The sequence below is a fragment of the Hypanus sabinus genome, chromosome 1 (assembly GCF_030144855.1).
Source record: "Hypanus sabinus isolate sHypSab1 chromosome 1, sHypSab1.hap1, whole genome shotgun sequence".
Classification (NCBI taxonomy): Eukaryota; Metazoa; Chordata; class Chondrichthyes; order Myliobatiformes; family Dasyatidae; genus Hypanus; species Hypanus sabinus.
The window spans coordinates 202,468,397-202,486,378 of NC_082706.1; the positions used below are offsets into that span (position 1 = coordinate 202,468,397).

The window sequence follows — 17,982 nt, forward strand, 5'->3', positions numbered from 1 at the left end:
TTACTCATCTCTCCAACTCCACCCTCCCTTCCCCCACCTCTAATAATCAACAATAACAAAAGAGAAATTCTGTCATTCTGTGAGTTCTTAATGAGCAAAGCTTTATGCAAGTTGCTGGTCAGTAAACAGTGCAAAGTTCAGATATTGAATGGTATCTTATTGATGGCTAATTCTGTTATAATTTGAAATTATTTTAATAAGCTTATTGGTATTTTTATTTTAATGGTGTATTTTGTTTTGACCTTTCATTTTGAAAGTGGATGAACGTGATTGTAAAGTTAAATTTAAAACACATTTCTGTTGTATGTAATTACATAAACACATCCAAAATAAAATTAAGGTCACTGTCCAGATTAAGGGCTTTAAGAAACTGATTAAAATGCAAAACAACACAAGTGAACCTCGCCCTGCTCAGTGGCATTCATTAATTAAATCCCAGTTGCTGTAGCACAGGATAAAACCCTATGCAGTTACATCAGCACTGCTATACAGTGTAGCAGCAGTTAAAAATAAATCATTTCAAAGACACCATAGTTAACATGAAATTGTGATCTGTTAGTTTATTCAAAAATTCCTTCCAATATAATGTAAAATGAAAGGAGGGCATCGAATAAGAACATAGTACTACTCATTATTGAAGTGACATTAGCCATATAACGGAAACACACTGAAGAAAATTATTCATGGCTTTGGAGTTTCATGGCTTAATAATGGCTGGCTAATTTTGAATATGAGCAGGGGCTTCCTGCAAGAATCTGGGGGAGAAAAGGAATTGCGGTTGAGTGTAAAAACAGAATTTATATGCATGAGAAATTTTCACTTCTAGCACTGGCTATGTCGAATGATGTCATCTGTCAGCTGATTGGCTGCTCAAACTGAGTAAAGGGGGAAAGGGTAAAGATGCAGGAATAAGCCTCTGTTGTATTCATGGCGAGTATTTTGAGATGGAGACACGAATCAATTGTTATTGATAATTGACTTCCTCTTGGTCATGTGATCTATTGGGAGCTTCTTGCATGAGAGGATTTGACAGGGTGTTTTTTTTGCAAAAAGGAATGAGACGGCTGATTTGCAAGAGGATCTGTGCCTGTAAGTTGCAGAATCGGGCGGAAAAGGCAGAGAACTGGTGACACAGTGGGAGGATGTGTAGGCAGAAGCACATACAAAAGCAGCACTCACAACGATTCTCTTCAACAATGTGTTTTAGCATTTATAACAGGATGTGAATGTCAGGAACGCAGAGTGCTGTCCAGTTTGCTTTGCTCTTAAATTGAAGTAGGAGATATAGATGCAGAGGATGAAAAAATCTAGAGAATGTTATTTTAGCAGGGTGTGTTTTTTTTGTTTTTCATTTTGAAGTCACGCTGGCTTTATAAAATAATATAGGACTAGAGTGATTTTGATTGAGAAAATTCTTCAAGGTTAATTTTATTTTTTTTATATATCCAAACAGATAAAAGCTTTGATGATGAGGAGTCAGTGGATGGAAGCAGACCAGCAGCAACTAAGGTACCTGCGACCAAGAAAATGGGAAGTACAAGCATTGGTGGGAAACGATCTGCCTCTGCACCTGGATCCAAAGCAGGTACAGTGGCGCTGCTGTACTCTTGTATTATGTGAAAAAAAATCTTCCAAGGATAAATCTAATTCATGTGAACGTTGAGTACAGAATGTGTGTTTCTTTTGTGATGAAAATGAAAAGGCAGATGTTCGCTAGTTCTGTAACTAAAAATTAGACCTTAAGACATAGGATCAGAATTAGCTCATTCAGCCTATTGGGTCTGTTCTGCCATTTCATCGTAGCTGATCAATTTTCCTCTTAACTCCATCCTCCTGCCTTTTCCCTGTAATGTTTCACATCTTGACTAATGAAGAACCCATCAACATCTGCCTTAAGTACACATGACCTGGCCTCCACAGCCACCTGTGGCAATGAATTTCACAGATTCACCACCGTCTGGCTAAAGAAATTCTTCTAAATTCCAATGAGTACGGGCTCAGAACAATCAAATGCTTTTTATATGATAACCCTTTCATTCCAGGTATCATTCTTGTGAACCTCCTCTGAGCCCTCTCTGAAGCCCCTTTCTTAGATAAGGGGCCCAAAATGCTCACAGTATACAAAGTGAGGCCTCACTAGTGCCTTTTAACAACTCAGCATTACATCCTTGCTTTTATATTCTAGTTCTTTCGAAATGACCACTGCATTTGCCTTTCTCACCACCAACTCAACATGCAAGTTAACCTTCAGGGAATCCTAAACGAGGACTCCCAAGTCGCTTTGCATCTCAGACCTTTGAATTTTCTCCCCATTTAGAAAATAGTCTACACCTTTATTCCTTCTACCACAGTGCATGAGCATACAATCCCCTACAATATATTCCATCTGTCACTTCTTTGCCCATTTTTCTAACCAAAGTTCTTCTGCAGCCTCCCTGCTTCTTCAACGCTATATGCCCCTCCACTTATCTTCGTATCATCTGCAACTTGGCCACAAGGCCATCAGTTCTTTCATCAAAATCATTGATGTATGACATAAAAAAGAGTGGTCCCAACACCGACCCCTAGTCAAGGGCAGCCAATCTTCATTCCCACTCTTTGCCTCCTACCAATCAATCACTGCTTTATTCATGCTAGAATCTTTCCTGTAATACCATGGGCTCGTAGCTTGTTAACCAGCCTCATGTGGTACCTTGTCAAAGGCCTTATGCAAATCGAAGTGCACAGCATTAACCGATTCTCCTTTGTCTATCCTGCTTGTTATTTCGTCAAAGAATTCCAACAGATTTTTCAGGCAAGGTTTTCTGGAGTGAAGGAAACCATACTGATTTTGGTCCATTTTGTCACGCGTCTCCAGTTACCCAGAAACCTTATCCTTAACAATAGACTCCAACATCTTTCGACCATTGAGGTCAGACTAACTGGCCTATAATTTCCTTTAGTTTGTCTCCCTCCCATCTTGAAAAATGGAGTGACATTTGCAATTTTACAGTCCTCTGGAACCATGCCAGAATCGAGTGATTCTTCAGTCCTTTCAGCTTCCCAGGCACCTTCTTCCTAGTAATAGCAATTGCACTTATATCTGCCCAACACTCTTGAACTTCCGGCAAACTGCTAGTGAAGAATGACGCACAAATGGTTCCCGGTTTTCTTGCATAATATGACTAACTAGAGGTGACTTTAAAAAAATCGTAAATAGTTCAATGATTTATTTTCAAACATTTTAAACATATCTTTAAAAGTTTTTACAGTCTTATTTTCATTGTTCCTGCTATCCTGCACTCTTAATTATTTTTTTTCTTTTTCCTTATCATTGCTTTTGCTGAATTCTGAAATAATCCAAACCTCAAGTACTAATCTATGGCAACTTAATAAGGTTTTTCCTTTGATCAAATGCTATATTTAACTTCTCTTAACAACCACATCAGAATCAAATCACTGTGCCTTATGTATCACTTGGAAAGTATAATAATTTTTGAAATATTTGCACTGCATGCTTAATATTTATACATTTTAATGTGATTTCCAATGCTTTGTCTTGTTCAGATTTAAGATTCTGATTTCAGATTGTAGTAATCATTTTTATATAATTCACTGATATTTAATTTATTTATGCCAAAATGCCTCTTTCAATTAATCTTTTCCCATTGTACAAAACCATCTAAAAAAACTTATTTCTTCATTTTCGTAGAATGATTGCATAATAATTTTAATTGATAAATTGATTTATTTTTGTCACATGTATCAAGATTCATTGAAAAACATTGTTTCAATGTCATCCAAAGAGATCATTTTCATCACATCAGTACACTGCAGGCAAAGTGTTATATTTGCATTGCAGGTAGACAATAAGGTGCAAGGCCATTAACAAACTAAATTGTGAGGTCAAGATTGTGTCTTAACATACTAGAGGATTTATAATTGGAGTAAAACTTGTCCTAGAGCCTGGTGGTACGTTCTTTCAGGCTTTTGTATCTTCTACTCGATGGGGTGGGCGAGAAGAAAGAACATCTGGGTTTTTTGATTATAAAACTTAAAAAAACACACAGAAAATCTGCAGCACAATACAGGCCCTTCGGCCCACAATACTATACCAAACATGTACTTATTATAGAAGTTACCTAGGGTTATCCATAGTGCTCTTATTTTTCTAAGTTCCATGTACCTATCCAGGAGTCTCTTAAAAGACCCTATTGTATCTGCCTCTACCACGGTCGCCGGCAGCCCATTCCATGCTGTCCCCACCCGCTGCGTTTAAAAAAAAACTTGCCCCTGACATACCCTCTGTACCTACTTCCAAGCACTTTAAAACTGTGCCCTCTTGTTTTAGCCATTTGAGCCCTGGGAAAAAGCCTCTGACTATCCACACGATCAATGCTTCTCATCATCTTATACACCTCTATCAGGTCACCTCTCAACCTCCATCACTCCAAGGAGAAAAGGCCATGCTCCCCAATCCAGGCAACATCCTTGTAAATCTCCTTGGCACCCTTTCTATAGTTTCAACATCCCTCCTGTAGTGAGGTGACCAGAACTGAGCACAGTTCTCCAAGTGGGGTCTGATCAGGGTCCTCTATAGCTGTAACATTACCTCTCGAATCTTAAAATCAATCCCATGGTTGATGAAGGCCAATAAACCATATGCCTTCTTAACCACAGAGTCAACCTGAGCAGCAGCTTTAAGTATCCTATGAACTCGGACCCCAAGAGCCCTCTGATCTTCCACACTGCCAAGAATCTTACCATTAATACTGTATTCTGCTATCTTATTTAACCTACCAAACTGAACTACCTCACACTTATCTGGGTTGAACTCTATCTACCACTTCTCAGCCCAGTTTTGTATCCTATCAATGTCCCACTGTAACCTCTGACTACCCTCCACACTATCCACAACACCCCCCAACCTTTGTGTCATCAGCAAATTTACTAACCCATCCCTCCACTTCCTCAGTCAGGTCATTTATAAAAATCACGAAGAGAAGGGGTCCCAGAACAGATCCCTGAGGCACACCACTGGTCACCGACCTCTGTGCGGAATGTATCCCGTCTACAACCATTCTTTGCCTTCTGTGGTCAGGCCAGTTCTGGATCCACAAAACAATGCCCCCTTGGATCCCATGCCCCCTTACTTTTCAAATAAGCCTTGTATGGGGTACCTTATCAAATGCCTTGCTGAAATCCATATGCACTACATCTATTATTCTACCTTCATCAACGTGTTTAGTCACATCCTCAAAAACTTCAATCAGGCTCGTAAGGCACGACCTGCCCTTGAGAAAGCCATGCTAACTATTCCTAATCATATTTTACCTCTCCAAATGTTCATAAATCCTGCCTCTCAGGATCTTCTCCATCAACTTACCAACCACTGAAGTAAGATTCACTGGTCTATAATTTCCTGGGCTAACTCTACTCCCTTTCTTGAATAAGAGAACAATGTAGCGATCTCCTACACACAGAGCTAGAAATAACGACACGCAGTCTGTAAGTTGCACTCGAGACTGGTTTATTCAAACTTTGCGGCACTGGCTTTTACGCAGTTCTGTTCCCACCCCCTCTGGGCAGAAATGACGTCAGAGGTCCATGCTGAGAAGACGGTACGGGGCCAGGTTGCCAAGCCTTTTGCGTAATCTGTTCAGGACTGCTGCAAGTTCTTCCCCTTGCCCCCTTGGAGCTGATATGAACTCTCCTGGAATGACCAGGGGTGCGCCGTACACCAGCTGGGCTGACGAGGTGTGCGGATCCTCTTTGGGCACTGTGCAGATTCCAAGCAGGACCCATGGAAGCTTGTCCACCCAGTTAGGCCCCTTCAGGCAGGTCGTGAGAGCCAACTTCAAGTGACGGTGGAAGCGTTCCACTAGTCCGTTTGACTATTGTTAGGCAGTTGTGTGGTGCAGCTGCGTTCCCAACAGGCTGGAGGTGAACTGGGCGCCTCTGTCGGAGGTAATGTGGGCTGGTACCCCGAAGCGTGCTACCCAGGTTGCAATCAGCGCTCAGGCGCAGGAATCGGCAGTGGTGTCGGTGAGCGGGACTGCCTCTGGCCATCCCGTGAACCGGTCTACCATAGTTAGGAGCTACCGCACTCCTCGCGATACTGGCAGGGGCCCCACGATATCCACATGAATGTGGTCGAATCTCCGGCTGGTGGGTTCGAACTGCTGCGGCGGAGCTTTGGGGTGCCACTGCAACTTGGCTGTTTGGCACCGTGCACATTTTGGCCCATTCACTGACCTGTTTGCGAAGTCCGTGCCACATGAACTTGCTGGAGACCATCCAGACAGTTGTCCTGGTAGATGGATGTGCCAAGCAGTGTATGGAGAAATGGAAACTCGCTGTTGCCAGGCTGCCGGGACGATGGGGCGAGGTTGGCCGGTAGCCACGTCACACAGGAGGGTCCTCTCACCTGAGCCTACGAGGAAGTCTTGCAACTGCAAACCCAAAACTGCGGTCCTGTAGCTGGGCATCTCATCGTCTGCCAGCTGCGCCTCCACCAGTGCTGCATAGTCCACCCCCAGGGACAGGACCAGGATAGCTGGTCTGGAGGGCACGTCCGCCACGACGTTGTCCTTTACCGAGACGTGCTGGATGTCTGTTATGTACTCGGAGATGTAGGACCGATGTCGCTGCTGGCGGACTAACCAGGGATCGGATACCTTTGTGAACGCAAAGGTCAACGGTTTGTGGTCCATGAATGCGGTGAAGGGCCTGCCTTCTAAGAAGTACCTGAAATGCTGGATTGCTAGATATAGTGCCAACAGCTCCCGGTCGAAGGGACTGTACTTGAGTTCAGGTGGCCATAGGTGCCTGCTGAAGAGTGCCAGGGGTTGCCAGCGCCCCTCGATGAGTTGCTCCAGCACCCCACCAACTGCTGTGTTGGATGCGTCCACAGTGAGGGCAGTTGGAACGTTTGTTCTGGGGTGCACCAGCATCTCGGCGTCTGCCAAGGCTTCCATAGAACCATAGAACACTACAGCACAGTACAGACCCTTCAGCCTTCCATGTTGTGCCGACTCATATAATTCTTTAAAAAAAGTACTAAACCCACACTACCCCATAACCCTCCATTTTTCTTTCATCCATGTGCCTGTCCAAGAGGCTCTTAAATACCCCTAATTTTTTAGCCTTCACCACCATCCCTGGCAAGACATTCCTGGCACTTTTGTACATATTTTGTATATATACCCTCTGGTGTTTGTTATTGGTGCCCTGGGAAACAGGTACTGGCTATCCATCCTATCTATGCCTCTCATAGTCCTGTAGACCTCTATCAAGTCCCCTCTCATTCTTCTACGCTCCAAAGAGAAAAGTCCCAGCTCTGCTAACCTTGCTTCATATGACTTGTTCTCCAAACTGGGCAACATCCTGGTAAATCTCCTCTGCACCCTCTCCATAGCTTCCACATGCTTCCTATAATGAGGTGACCAGAATTGAACACAATACTGTAAGTGCGGTCTCACCAGAGATTTGTAGAGTTGCAACATGACCTCTCTACTCTTGAACTCATTCCCCCTGTTAATGAAGTCTAGCATCCCATAGGCCTTCTTAACTACCCTATCAACCTGTGCAGTGACCTTTGAGAGATGTATGGATTTGAACCTCAAGGTCCCTTTGCACCCTTGGCTTTAACGAAAGCAGCTGCGGCCTCTTTGTCCCAAGTAATGTCCTTGCCTTTACCCGACATCAGGGTGAACAAAGGGCGCATGATACGGGCTCCTGAGGGGAGGAAGCAGTGGTAGAAGTTCACCATACCAATGAACTCCTGCAGGCTTTTAACTGTGTTGGGCCGGTGGATCGCGTCTACCTTGGTGGGCCGAGGTGTTGCCCTGTCTTTGGTAATCCTGTGGCCCAGGAAGTCAATGGTGTCGAGTCCGAACTGGCATTTGGCCGGGTTGAACGTTAGGCCGAGATCACTCAGTCAGGAGTAGAGCTGGCGGAGGTGGGACAGATGCTCCTGACGACTACTGCTGGCTATGAGGATGTTGTCCAAGTAGATGAACGCAAAGTCCAGGTCGCGTCCCACCGCATCCATTAGCCGCTGGAACGTCTGTGTGGCATTCTTCAGGCTGAACGGCATTCGGAGGAATTCGAACAGGCTGAACGGGGTGATGAGTGCTGTTTTGGGCATGTCTTCAAGGTGTACTGGGATTTGATGGTATCCCCGGACGAGGTCTACTTTGGAAAATATGCTTGCCACATGCAGGTTTGCTGCAAAGTCCTGTATGTGCAGCATGGGGTAGCGGTCTGGAGCAGTAGCCTCGTTCAGTCTGCGGTAGTCGCCGCATGGTCTCCAACCCCTGGCTGCTTTGGGCACCATGTGCAGGGGGGAGGCTCATGGGCTGTCGGACCTCCGTTCGATCCCTAATTCCTCCATCCTCTTGAACTCCTCCTTCGCCAGGCAGAGCTTGTCCAGGGGGAGCCTTGGTGCGTGGACTTGGAGGGGTGGTCCCTGGGTCAGAATGTGGTGCTGTACTCCGTGTCTGGGCATTGCTGCCGTGAACTGCAGTGCCAGAACTGATGGAAAGTCCCCCAGGATTCTGGTGAATTTGTTGTCAGACAGCGTGGAGGAATCCAGGTGTGGGGGCGGCAACTTGGCTTCACCCAGGGAGAACATCTGGAAAGTCTTGGCATGGACCAGTCTTTTCCCTTTCAAGTCGACCAGCAGGCTGTGAGCTCGCAAGAAGTCCTCTCCCAGGAGTGGTTGGGCCATGGCGGACAGTGTGAAGTCCTATGTGAGCCAGCTGGCACCGATCTGCAGCTGCACTGTGCAGGTGCCGTAAGTCCGTATCGTGCTGCTGTTTGCAGCCCTCAGGGTGGGTCCCGGCTCCCTGTTGCGGGTGTCATACCACGTCAGGGGTAAGATGCTGATTTCTGCTCTGGTGTCGGTCAAGAAGCAGCGTTCCGACTGTTGGTCCTAGACGTACAAGAGGCTGGCCCTGGTATTTCCCAGGATCTTGCAGGGGGGGTGACAACAGCGGGCTTCTGTGCCCCACCACTGGTGGTAGAAACACCACTGTACATTGGCCTCCTCACTCCTGCCTCTGGGTTGTGTGCGCTGCATTGCCGGGCCTGGTCTGGCCTGCTGTTGGGCATGTGACTTGGTAATCTGTCCAATGGATGCCCTGCTCTCCCTCTTGGCTTTCCACAGCATATCTGTCCAGGCCGCCACCTTCCGGGAGTCACTGAAATCTGCATCAGCCAGCAGCAGATGTATGTCCTCGGGCAGTTGCTCTAGGAACGCCAGCTCAAACATGAGGCAGGACTTGTGTCCTTTAGCCAGAGCCAGCATCTCGTTCATTAATGCTGATGGCGGCCTGTCTCCCAAACTGTCCAGGTGCAGCAAGCGGGCACCTTGCTCACGCCGTGAGAGGCCAAAGGTCCCTATGAGCAGTGCTTTGAATGCTTCATATTTGCCTTCTTCCGGGAGTGACTGTATGAAATCCTCAACCTGGACGGCCGTCTCCTGGTCAAGGGAGCTCACCACGTGGTAGTAACACGTGGAATCAGAAGATATCTTTCAAATCTGGAACTGGGCTTCTGCTTAGTCAAACCACATGTGTGGTCGCAGCCTCCAGAAAGTTGGCAGTTTTAGTGAAACTGTGTGAACAGATAAAGAGTCGATCATCTTTGGTCCAAATCCCGTTTGGACTGTCAGGGTCACATTTGTAGCGATGTGCTACACACAGAGCTAGAAATAACGACATGCAGTCTGTAAGTTGCACTCGAGACTGGTTTATTCGAACTTTGTGGCACTGGCTTTTACGCAGTTCCATTCCCACCCTCTCCGGGTGGAATTGACATCAGAGGTGTATTACAAAAGTCTCTTCCCACGTGTGAGCTTTCTCCCCTTGCTGGTGAAGAAGTACGCCCAGCGCCATTTTGTGAGCGGGTTCGCCTGCATAGAAAGTGGGTTGCCACAACAACACCTGTAACTCTCCAATCCTCCAGAACCTCCCCTGATTCCATTGATGATGCAAAGATCATTGCAAGAAACTCAGCAATCTCCTCCCTCGCCTCCAACTCTGGCCTGGGTTATATCTCATCCAGTCCCAGAGACTTACCCAACTTGATGCTTTCCAAAAGCTCCCAGCACATCCTCTTTCTTAATGTCTATATGCTCAAGCTTCTCAGTCCACTGTAAGTCATCCATACAATCGCAAAGATCCTTTTCTGTAGTAAATACTGAAGCAAAGGATTCATTAAGTACCTCAGCAATCTCCTCCAGTTCCATACACACTTTTCCACTGTCACACTTGTTTGGTCCTTTTCTCTGACATCTTATCCTCTTGCTCTTGTAGAATGCCTTGGGGTTTTCCTTAATCCTGGCTGCCAAGGCCTTCTCATGGCCCCTTCTGGCTCTCCTAATTTCATTCTTAAGCTCGTTCCTGCTAGCCTTATAATCTTCTAGATCTCTATCATTACTGAGTCTTTTTGAACCTTTTGTAAGCTTTTCTTTTCTTCTTGACTTGATTTTCAACAACCTTTGTACATCATGGTTCCTGTAAAGTAGAATCCTTTCCCTGTCTCATTGGAACGTACCTATGCAGAACTCCATGCAAATACCCCCTCAACGTTTGCCACATTTCTGCTGGACATTTCTCTGAGAACATCTGTTCCCAGTTTATGCTTCCAAGTTCCTGCCTGGTAGCTTCATATTTCCCCTTGCTTCAATTAAATGCTTTCCTAACTTGTCTGCTCCTATCCCTCTCCAATGCTATGGTAAAGGATATAGAATTATGATCACTATCTCCCACTGAGAGACCTGACACCTGACCAGGTTCATTTCCCAGTACCAGATCAAGTACAGCCTCTCCTCTTGTAGGTTTATCTACATATTGTGTCAGGAAACCTTCCTGAACACACCAAACAGGCTCCACCTCATCCAGATCCCTTGCTCTAGGGAGATGCCAATTAATATTTACTAATTAATATTTATTAATATTATGAACTTTACTCCCTCGGAGTGTCAGACACCCTGAGCCAACAGGCTGGTCCTGGACTAATTTCCACTTGGCATTATTTACTTATTATTATTTAATTATTAATGGTTTTATATTTCTATATCTCTACACTATTCTTGGTTGATGCGACTGTAATGAAACCCAATTTCCCTCGCGATCAATAACGTATGTCTGTCTGTCTGTCTGATATTGAGGAAATTAAAATCTTCTATCATGCCAACCCTGTTATTATTGCACCGTACCAGAATCGGTCTTCCTCATCTGCTCCTTGATGTCCCTATTACTGTTAGGTGGTTTATAAAAAAACACCCAGTGGAACTATTGACCCCTTCCTGTTCCTAACTTCCACCCACAGAGACTCAATAGACAATCTCGCCATGACTTTCTCCTTTTCTGCAGCCATCTCTGATCAGCAGTCCCACACCCCCATCTCTTTTACCTCCCTCCCTGTCCTTTCTGAAACATCTAAACCCTGGCACTTTAAGTAGCCATTCCTGCCCCTGAGCCATCCAAGTCTTTGCAATGACCACAACACCATAGCTCCAAGTACTGATCCACACTCTCATTTCATCGATTAGGTCGGCTGCTTTACTAAGGGAGCGAGAAGTGTAGACATAATCCTTTGAGAGCAGGCTGGTTTCTCTATTATGCCGAGCTGTATCCAGAGCACTCTGCTGTTTCTTGAGGTCTCGGGCAGAGCAGTTGCCATACCAACCTGTGATAATGTCCAGATAAGATGGTTTGTATAGTGCATTTCTAAAAGTTAGTAAGAGTGAAAGGGAACTTGCCAAATTTCTTTAGTATCCTGGGGAAATAGAGGTATTGATGAGATTTCTTGGCTGTGGTATCTACATGATTGGACTTGGACATTCAATTGGTGGTGTTCCCTCTGAGGAAGAAGCTTATCGATCTCAGCACCATTGATGTGAATGGCAGCATGCACATCAACCCCTTCCTGGAGTAAATGACCAGCTCTTTTATTTTGTTGACATTGAGTGAAAGGTTGTTGCCATGGCACCATGTCTCTACCTTCACCCTGTACTCCAACTCACTGTTATTTGAGGTACTGCCCACTACAGTGGTATCATCTGCAAACTCACAGATGGAGTTAGAGCAAAATCTGCCACAAAGTCATGCGTGTACAGAAAGTAGTGAGGCTGAGGGCATGGCCTTGTGGGGCACCAATGTTGGAATTACCCTTACTGATTATGGTCTGTTGGTCAGGAAGTGAACAATAGAATTGGAAGGGGAGCAAGAAACAGACCCTTTAGCTCATCGTATCCATTGCAATGATCAAGTATTTTTTGTATTAAGCCCATTTACTAGCAGAACAATGTCTACCATGCTTTGAGAGAGTACCTGTTTCTTTCATCTTTTCGGGCAGTATGTTCCACTTGAAACATCCATTTCGGTAAAAAAAATTGTTCCTCACATTCCCTTTACTTTCCTCACTCTTCACTAAATCTATGGTTTCAGATTTTGCTGTGAAAGATCATAAGATATAGGAGCAGAATTAGGCCATTTGGCCCATTGAGTCTGCTCAGTAATTCAGTCATGGCTGATACTTTTTATCCCTCCTAAGCCCCACTCTCCAGCCTTTTCCCTGTAACGTTGGATGCCATGTCCAATCAAGAACCTATCAAGCTCTGCCTTAAATACATCCAACGACCTGGCCTCACCACCTTCTGGATAAAGAAGTTTCTCTACATCTCTCTTTTAAATGGACGCCCCCCCCCCCATCCTAAAACTTTGCCCTTTTGTTCTTGACTTCCCTACCATGGAAGATATGCTTTCCACAGCTACTCTGTCTAGGCTTTTCAACATTTGAAGGGTTTCATTGATATTCCCCCCCCCCCCCGCCCCCAGTTCATTGAGTACTAAGGAAATGTATTATACAGTGTTGTCTGTATTATCTAGGCACCTCAAAATATTGCATATCTGTTTTGGGATCCCCGCAGCCTCCTCTGCTCCAAGGAAGACAAAATTAGCCTCTCTGGGTCTCACATAACTGAAACATTGAATCTGAAACCACATCCTGGTGCTTTTCCTCTGCATCCTCCAAAGTGTAACCCTGTCATCCCTATAGTGTTGAGACCAGAATTACACACAGTATTCCACTTGTAACCTAATGAAAGCTTAATATATTCTACACAGAAGAGGCTGCAGGGTTTCGATCTGAAATATCAACAATTTCTTTTCTCTCCATTGACCCATTGAATTTCTCCAGCAGATTGTTCGCTACTTTTACACATATATTTAATGTCCTCCCCACTAGAACAGAACATAAAATAGTACAACAAAGGAACAGACCCTTCAGCCCACAATGCTAAGTAAAATGCCAAGTTCAGCAATATGTTCTACCTGCTCATGATCTATATCCCCTTACTCCTTGCATTTTCATGTGTCTATCTAAAAGCCTCTGAAGGCCACTATTGTATCTGCTTCCACCACTATTCTTGGAAATCTAGTCCAGGCATCTATTCTTTTCTGTGTAAGAAAAACTTGCCCTGCACATCTCCTTTAAATGTTCTCCTTGCCACCTTAAATGCATACACTCTGGTACTTGACCCTCAGAAAAGATTTTGATAGTCTATGATTTATATACCTCTCATGATTTTCTGAATTTCCCATAAGTTTCCTCTCAGCTTCTGACACTCATAAGAAGTAACCCTGAGCTGTCCTATCCCTTGTAATTTATACATTGTAATTTATTAATCCAGGCATATCCTTTCTTTACCTTTTCAAAAGTTTCCACATCTTCCTGACCCATCCACCTAAGTACTAATCAGTGCAGAACCCCACTAGTCATGGACCTCCATCCAGAATAACACCCTACCATCACTACCCTCTGTCATCTATGGAAATCAAATCCTGGAGGGCTTTTTTTTGAAGATAGTGGAACAAATAAGGGTTTTTCTCTTTGGAATGATGGAGGGTAAAAGGTAACTTGATAGAAATGTACAAGGTGTTAAGAGGCATAGATCGAGTGGATAGCTAGATACTTCTTTCTAGGGTGGTAATGGCTAATATCAGGGGGCATAATTCTAAGGTGATTGAAGGAAAGTATAGGGAGAATGTCAGAGGCAAGTTTTGTTTTTGCTGTGAGTGGTGGGTGTGGAGATTTATGTAGGAGATGAGCAGACTGATCTTAAAGTAGGATAAAAGTTCTGCACCACAGCATGGTTGAAGGGCCTGTACTGTTCTATGCTCTGTGAATTCAATGAAGTCACAATGATCTCATGCATCTTAATGTTCTAGATCAGGCTACCATGAGGGACCTTATCAAATGCCCTATACTATAGTCCATGTAAACGACATCCACTGCCCTACCCACATCAATCATTTTTATCACCACTCCAAACACTTGGCTTTGCAAGCTGTAGCCTGCCTGGCACAATGTCATGGTGACTATCTATAATCAGACCATGACATCCAAATGTTTGTAAAACTTATCCCTGAGAATCATCTTCTCTATTCAATGCTCCCCAGCCTATAATTTCTTGGATTATCCTTATTTTCCTTTTTGGATAAAGGAACAACATTGACTATTCTCCAATTCTCTGGGACCTCACCTGTTAGTGAGAACACAAAGATTTTCATCAAGACCCCAGCAATCTCATCTATTGCCTCTTTCAATAATCTGGCATATATACCATCTAATGCCTTCTAAAGACCCAGCTCCAGGTCCTTCTCTTGGTGAATACCAATGCAAAATATTTATTTAGTACCTCACCCACATCCCCTGATTCCAAGCATAAATTTTCCTTTATCCTTGAGTGGTTCTAGACTCTTCCTAGATATATTTTATCCTGCTCTTCTACTCTTTGCTTAAGCTAATGGGAGCCAGCATTCCAAACACCTGCTTCATCACCTCTCTACCTGTACAGCCTTCTTCAAGGATCTTTGATCTCTTTGTTCCTGAATACTCCCAGGAGCTTTGCCATTCATGATTAAGTCATCCTCTCATTAGACATCAAAAATACATCAGTATTAAATTTGTTCTGTCACTCCCTAACCCAGTTTAACAGCAACTAATAAATATCTCTAGCTTTAAATTGGCCTCCTCACTGTGAATAATACCTCCTGTTCTTGTGTCATAAGGCCATAAGATATAGGAGATGAATTAGACCACTTAAGCCATTGAGCCTGTTCTACTATTTCTTTATGGCCCATCCAATTTTCCTCTCAGTCTCAAACTTTTGCCGCCTTCTCATGCTCTGACTAATAAAGTATTAACCTGGTCTTCAGGTAGAAAAGGTAAATTGGAGGAAGTCAGTTGTCACAGTATTAAACAGGAACTGGGAAAAGTAGACTGGGAGTGGCTGTTTGGGAGTAAATCCACATTTGACATGTGGGAGTCTTTTCAAGACCATCTAGTTAGTGTTGACATCGAATGTGTCCTGTGAGGAAGAATGATAAAGGCGGCAAGTTTTGAAACCCTGAATGAAAAGAGACATTGTAACTGAAAAGAGAAAAGGAAGCATCCCTAAGGTGTGGGAAGCTGAAATTAGATGAGGCCCTTGAAGAATATAAAGGAAACAGAAAAGAACTTAAACAAATTAGGAAGGCCAAGAGGGTCTATGTGATGTTCTTGAAAGAAAGGGTTAAGGAGAATCCCAAGGCTTTTAATATATTAGGAGCAAGGGTAACTAGTGAAAAGTGTCGTCAAGGACAGAGCCAGATGATATGTGTATCATGCATCCAAGGGGAAAGATGAGGATGAAGGTGAGATAAGTGATGGGTATAGTGATATTCTGGGTCACCTTGACATAGAAAGATGTTTCATGTGTTGATGGAATCTGTCCCAGGTTACAGAGAAGCAAAGGAGCTGGGTAACACCATTGATTGTGCATAAGTTGGAAATCTTGCGCAACACGCACAAAATGCTGGTGGAATTGGGGCAGGGGAGCATTAGGTGGATGAGGGAGGAGAGATAATGCAAGGTGGTAGGTCAAAGAAGTAAAGGTATCAAGAAATAGTCTTACAGGAGAGAACAATAGACCACAGAATAAAGGGAAGGAGCAATCCTTGACTGTGGGCCTGTTTCCTGCAGGGAGCTGTGCTGGAGCACTGAGTTATATTCATTAATTATTTGGCTATAAATGTAAAAGTTCAAAATAAATTTATTATCAAAGTACAGGTATGTCACCATATACAACACTGAGATTCATTTTCCTGCGAACATACTCAATAAATCTAATAATTATAATAGAAGCAATAAAAGACCGCGCCAACAAGACGGACAACCAGTATGCAAAAGAGATGAAGAGGAAGTGACATGCTGCAGATTGCAGTGAGAGTAATTCAAAAGAGGTATATTTAAAAGTTTTGTATGAAGCCTGCAGAACATCTTCATAGTTCACTGGCGCCATCTTGTCAATTTGCGGATGATACAAAATTTGGTAGTGTAGTTAATAGTGGGAAGGATAGCCATAGGCAACAGGGATAATGGTAAAATGGAGAGGGCAGTGACTGATGAATGTTCCTCTTACTAAGTGATGCACTTCGTGAGGGCTACTTAGGGTAGGGTATGCACAATGGAGTCCTGTTGAATGGAGTGACTGTGATGTGTGAGAATCCTTTAAGCTGGCAGCACCAGTGGTGATAAAATGGTTTTAAAAAACTTGCCCTTATTAGGCAGAACATAGTATTTAGGAACAAGGAAGTTAAGGTACGAATTTATAAAATAACTAGACAACTGGGTAACCCATTGGGGCACCCTTTGAGAGAAAGGTAGTGCAGTCTGATGTGATGTGCTTTGGAAAATAAAGAAGAAAAATTCAGTTTATTAAAGAATAAAGACGCGTAGCAAGACAAATATAGCTCCTCCTCGTTTAACGAAGGACACTTTTGATGACAACATTTCTGGTTGACCTGCCACCCTTCAAGAATACTCTAACATTTTCATTTGTTTTTCCCCGGCTTAAAGCCATATACAGCTGATCATGCTGGAATACTGGTTTCTTGAGATAAATCAACACATTCTCCATGGTTTTGCCTTGCACCTTATGTATAGTCATAGCAAAGCATGACTGTATCAGGAACTGGCTCTGCTGAAGAGAGACATCTTCCCCTTCTGATAAATTGAGAGTGATTCTTGGGACCATGACAATGTCATTATTGAACGCACCAATGTTTATCTTTGCTACAATGAGATCAGTACCACTGATGCAGCAGAGAGGGCCTCAAGGTGGCTGTGGCTCAAGAGAGGGGAGCCATGGAGTCATGTGTAGCTAGCCATCTGGACACAAGCTGGGGTCTGATCAGCCCCGGTTGGGTCACCTGGAGAAGGGCGTATGATGTTGAAAGACCCAAAACACCCGATGATTCCAGGAACATCACTGATGATGTATCCAGAAGCATCAGTAGATGTATGCACACAGTCGTGCAGTTCTTCCACCATCATTTGTGTTCCATTGCAAAGCCTTGATGGATCCAAGTTCCTCATTGAAATGATGGGAGATCCCCTCTTTAATTCCAGTTTATGTGGGGGCAGTCCAGAGAGTTTGACCGAATCAAAGAAGGAACAGTATTCTTTCATGATCCCAGGGAAGCTTCTAATGCATGTGAAGTTTATTTTTTGCATCATTTCACTGAGAGAATCCAAGATAGAATTCCTTGAGAACAGTTCTACAGGATTGTCGAATGTCGGGTAGATGAAATCAATGCATTCTTCCATAGTTTTTGCTGACAGAATCATGTCTTCAGGTAATTCAATTTCATTGTTTTCATTTTTCTCAATCTTGTCTTCTCCAACATCCAATAAGAACTCAGAATATCATCCTTCTCCCTCACTCAATCACATGTTTCTCTTCAATGGAAACTTGATCAAGCTTCTCCATAAGTAGGATTTTTTTTATGCATGAATTCTCCACATCAGCATCATTTCCACGTTTCACTACTAGTAGAAGCTGATGGAAATCACCACAGCAAATGGTTAAAATACCCCCGAAGGCCTCATTCTTGCTGCATACATCACAAGGAGTCCGGTCCACGGCTTTGAAGCTCTCCCTCCTAATCA

General features: G+C 43.8%; 1 protein-coding gene across 8 annotated transcripts in view; it reads left to right on the forward strand.

Annotated features, from left to right (window-relative positions):
* clasp2 (cytoplasmic linker associated protein 2) overlaps window positions 1-17,982 on the forward strand; it is a 376,943-nt gene that overhangs the window by 151,860 nt on the left and 207,101 nt on the right. For 6 of the 8 annotated variants that reach the window (XM_059984319.1, XM_059984334.1, XM_059984325.1 and 3 more), the window contains exon 8: window positions 1,454-1,585. In XM_059984319.1, the coding sequence (XP_059840302.1) occupies window positions 1,454-1,585 (132 nt within the window). Of the gene's footprint in view, window positions 1-900; window positions 1,090-1,453; window positions 1,586-17,982 lie in introns of those variants that run through there. The other 2 variants (XM_059984376.1, XM_059984367.1) reach the window with 2 other exon arrangements.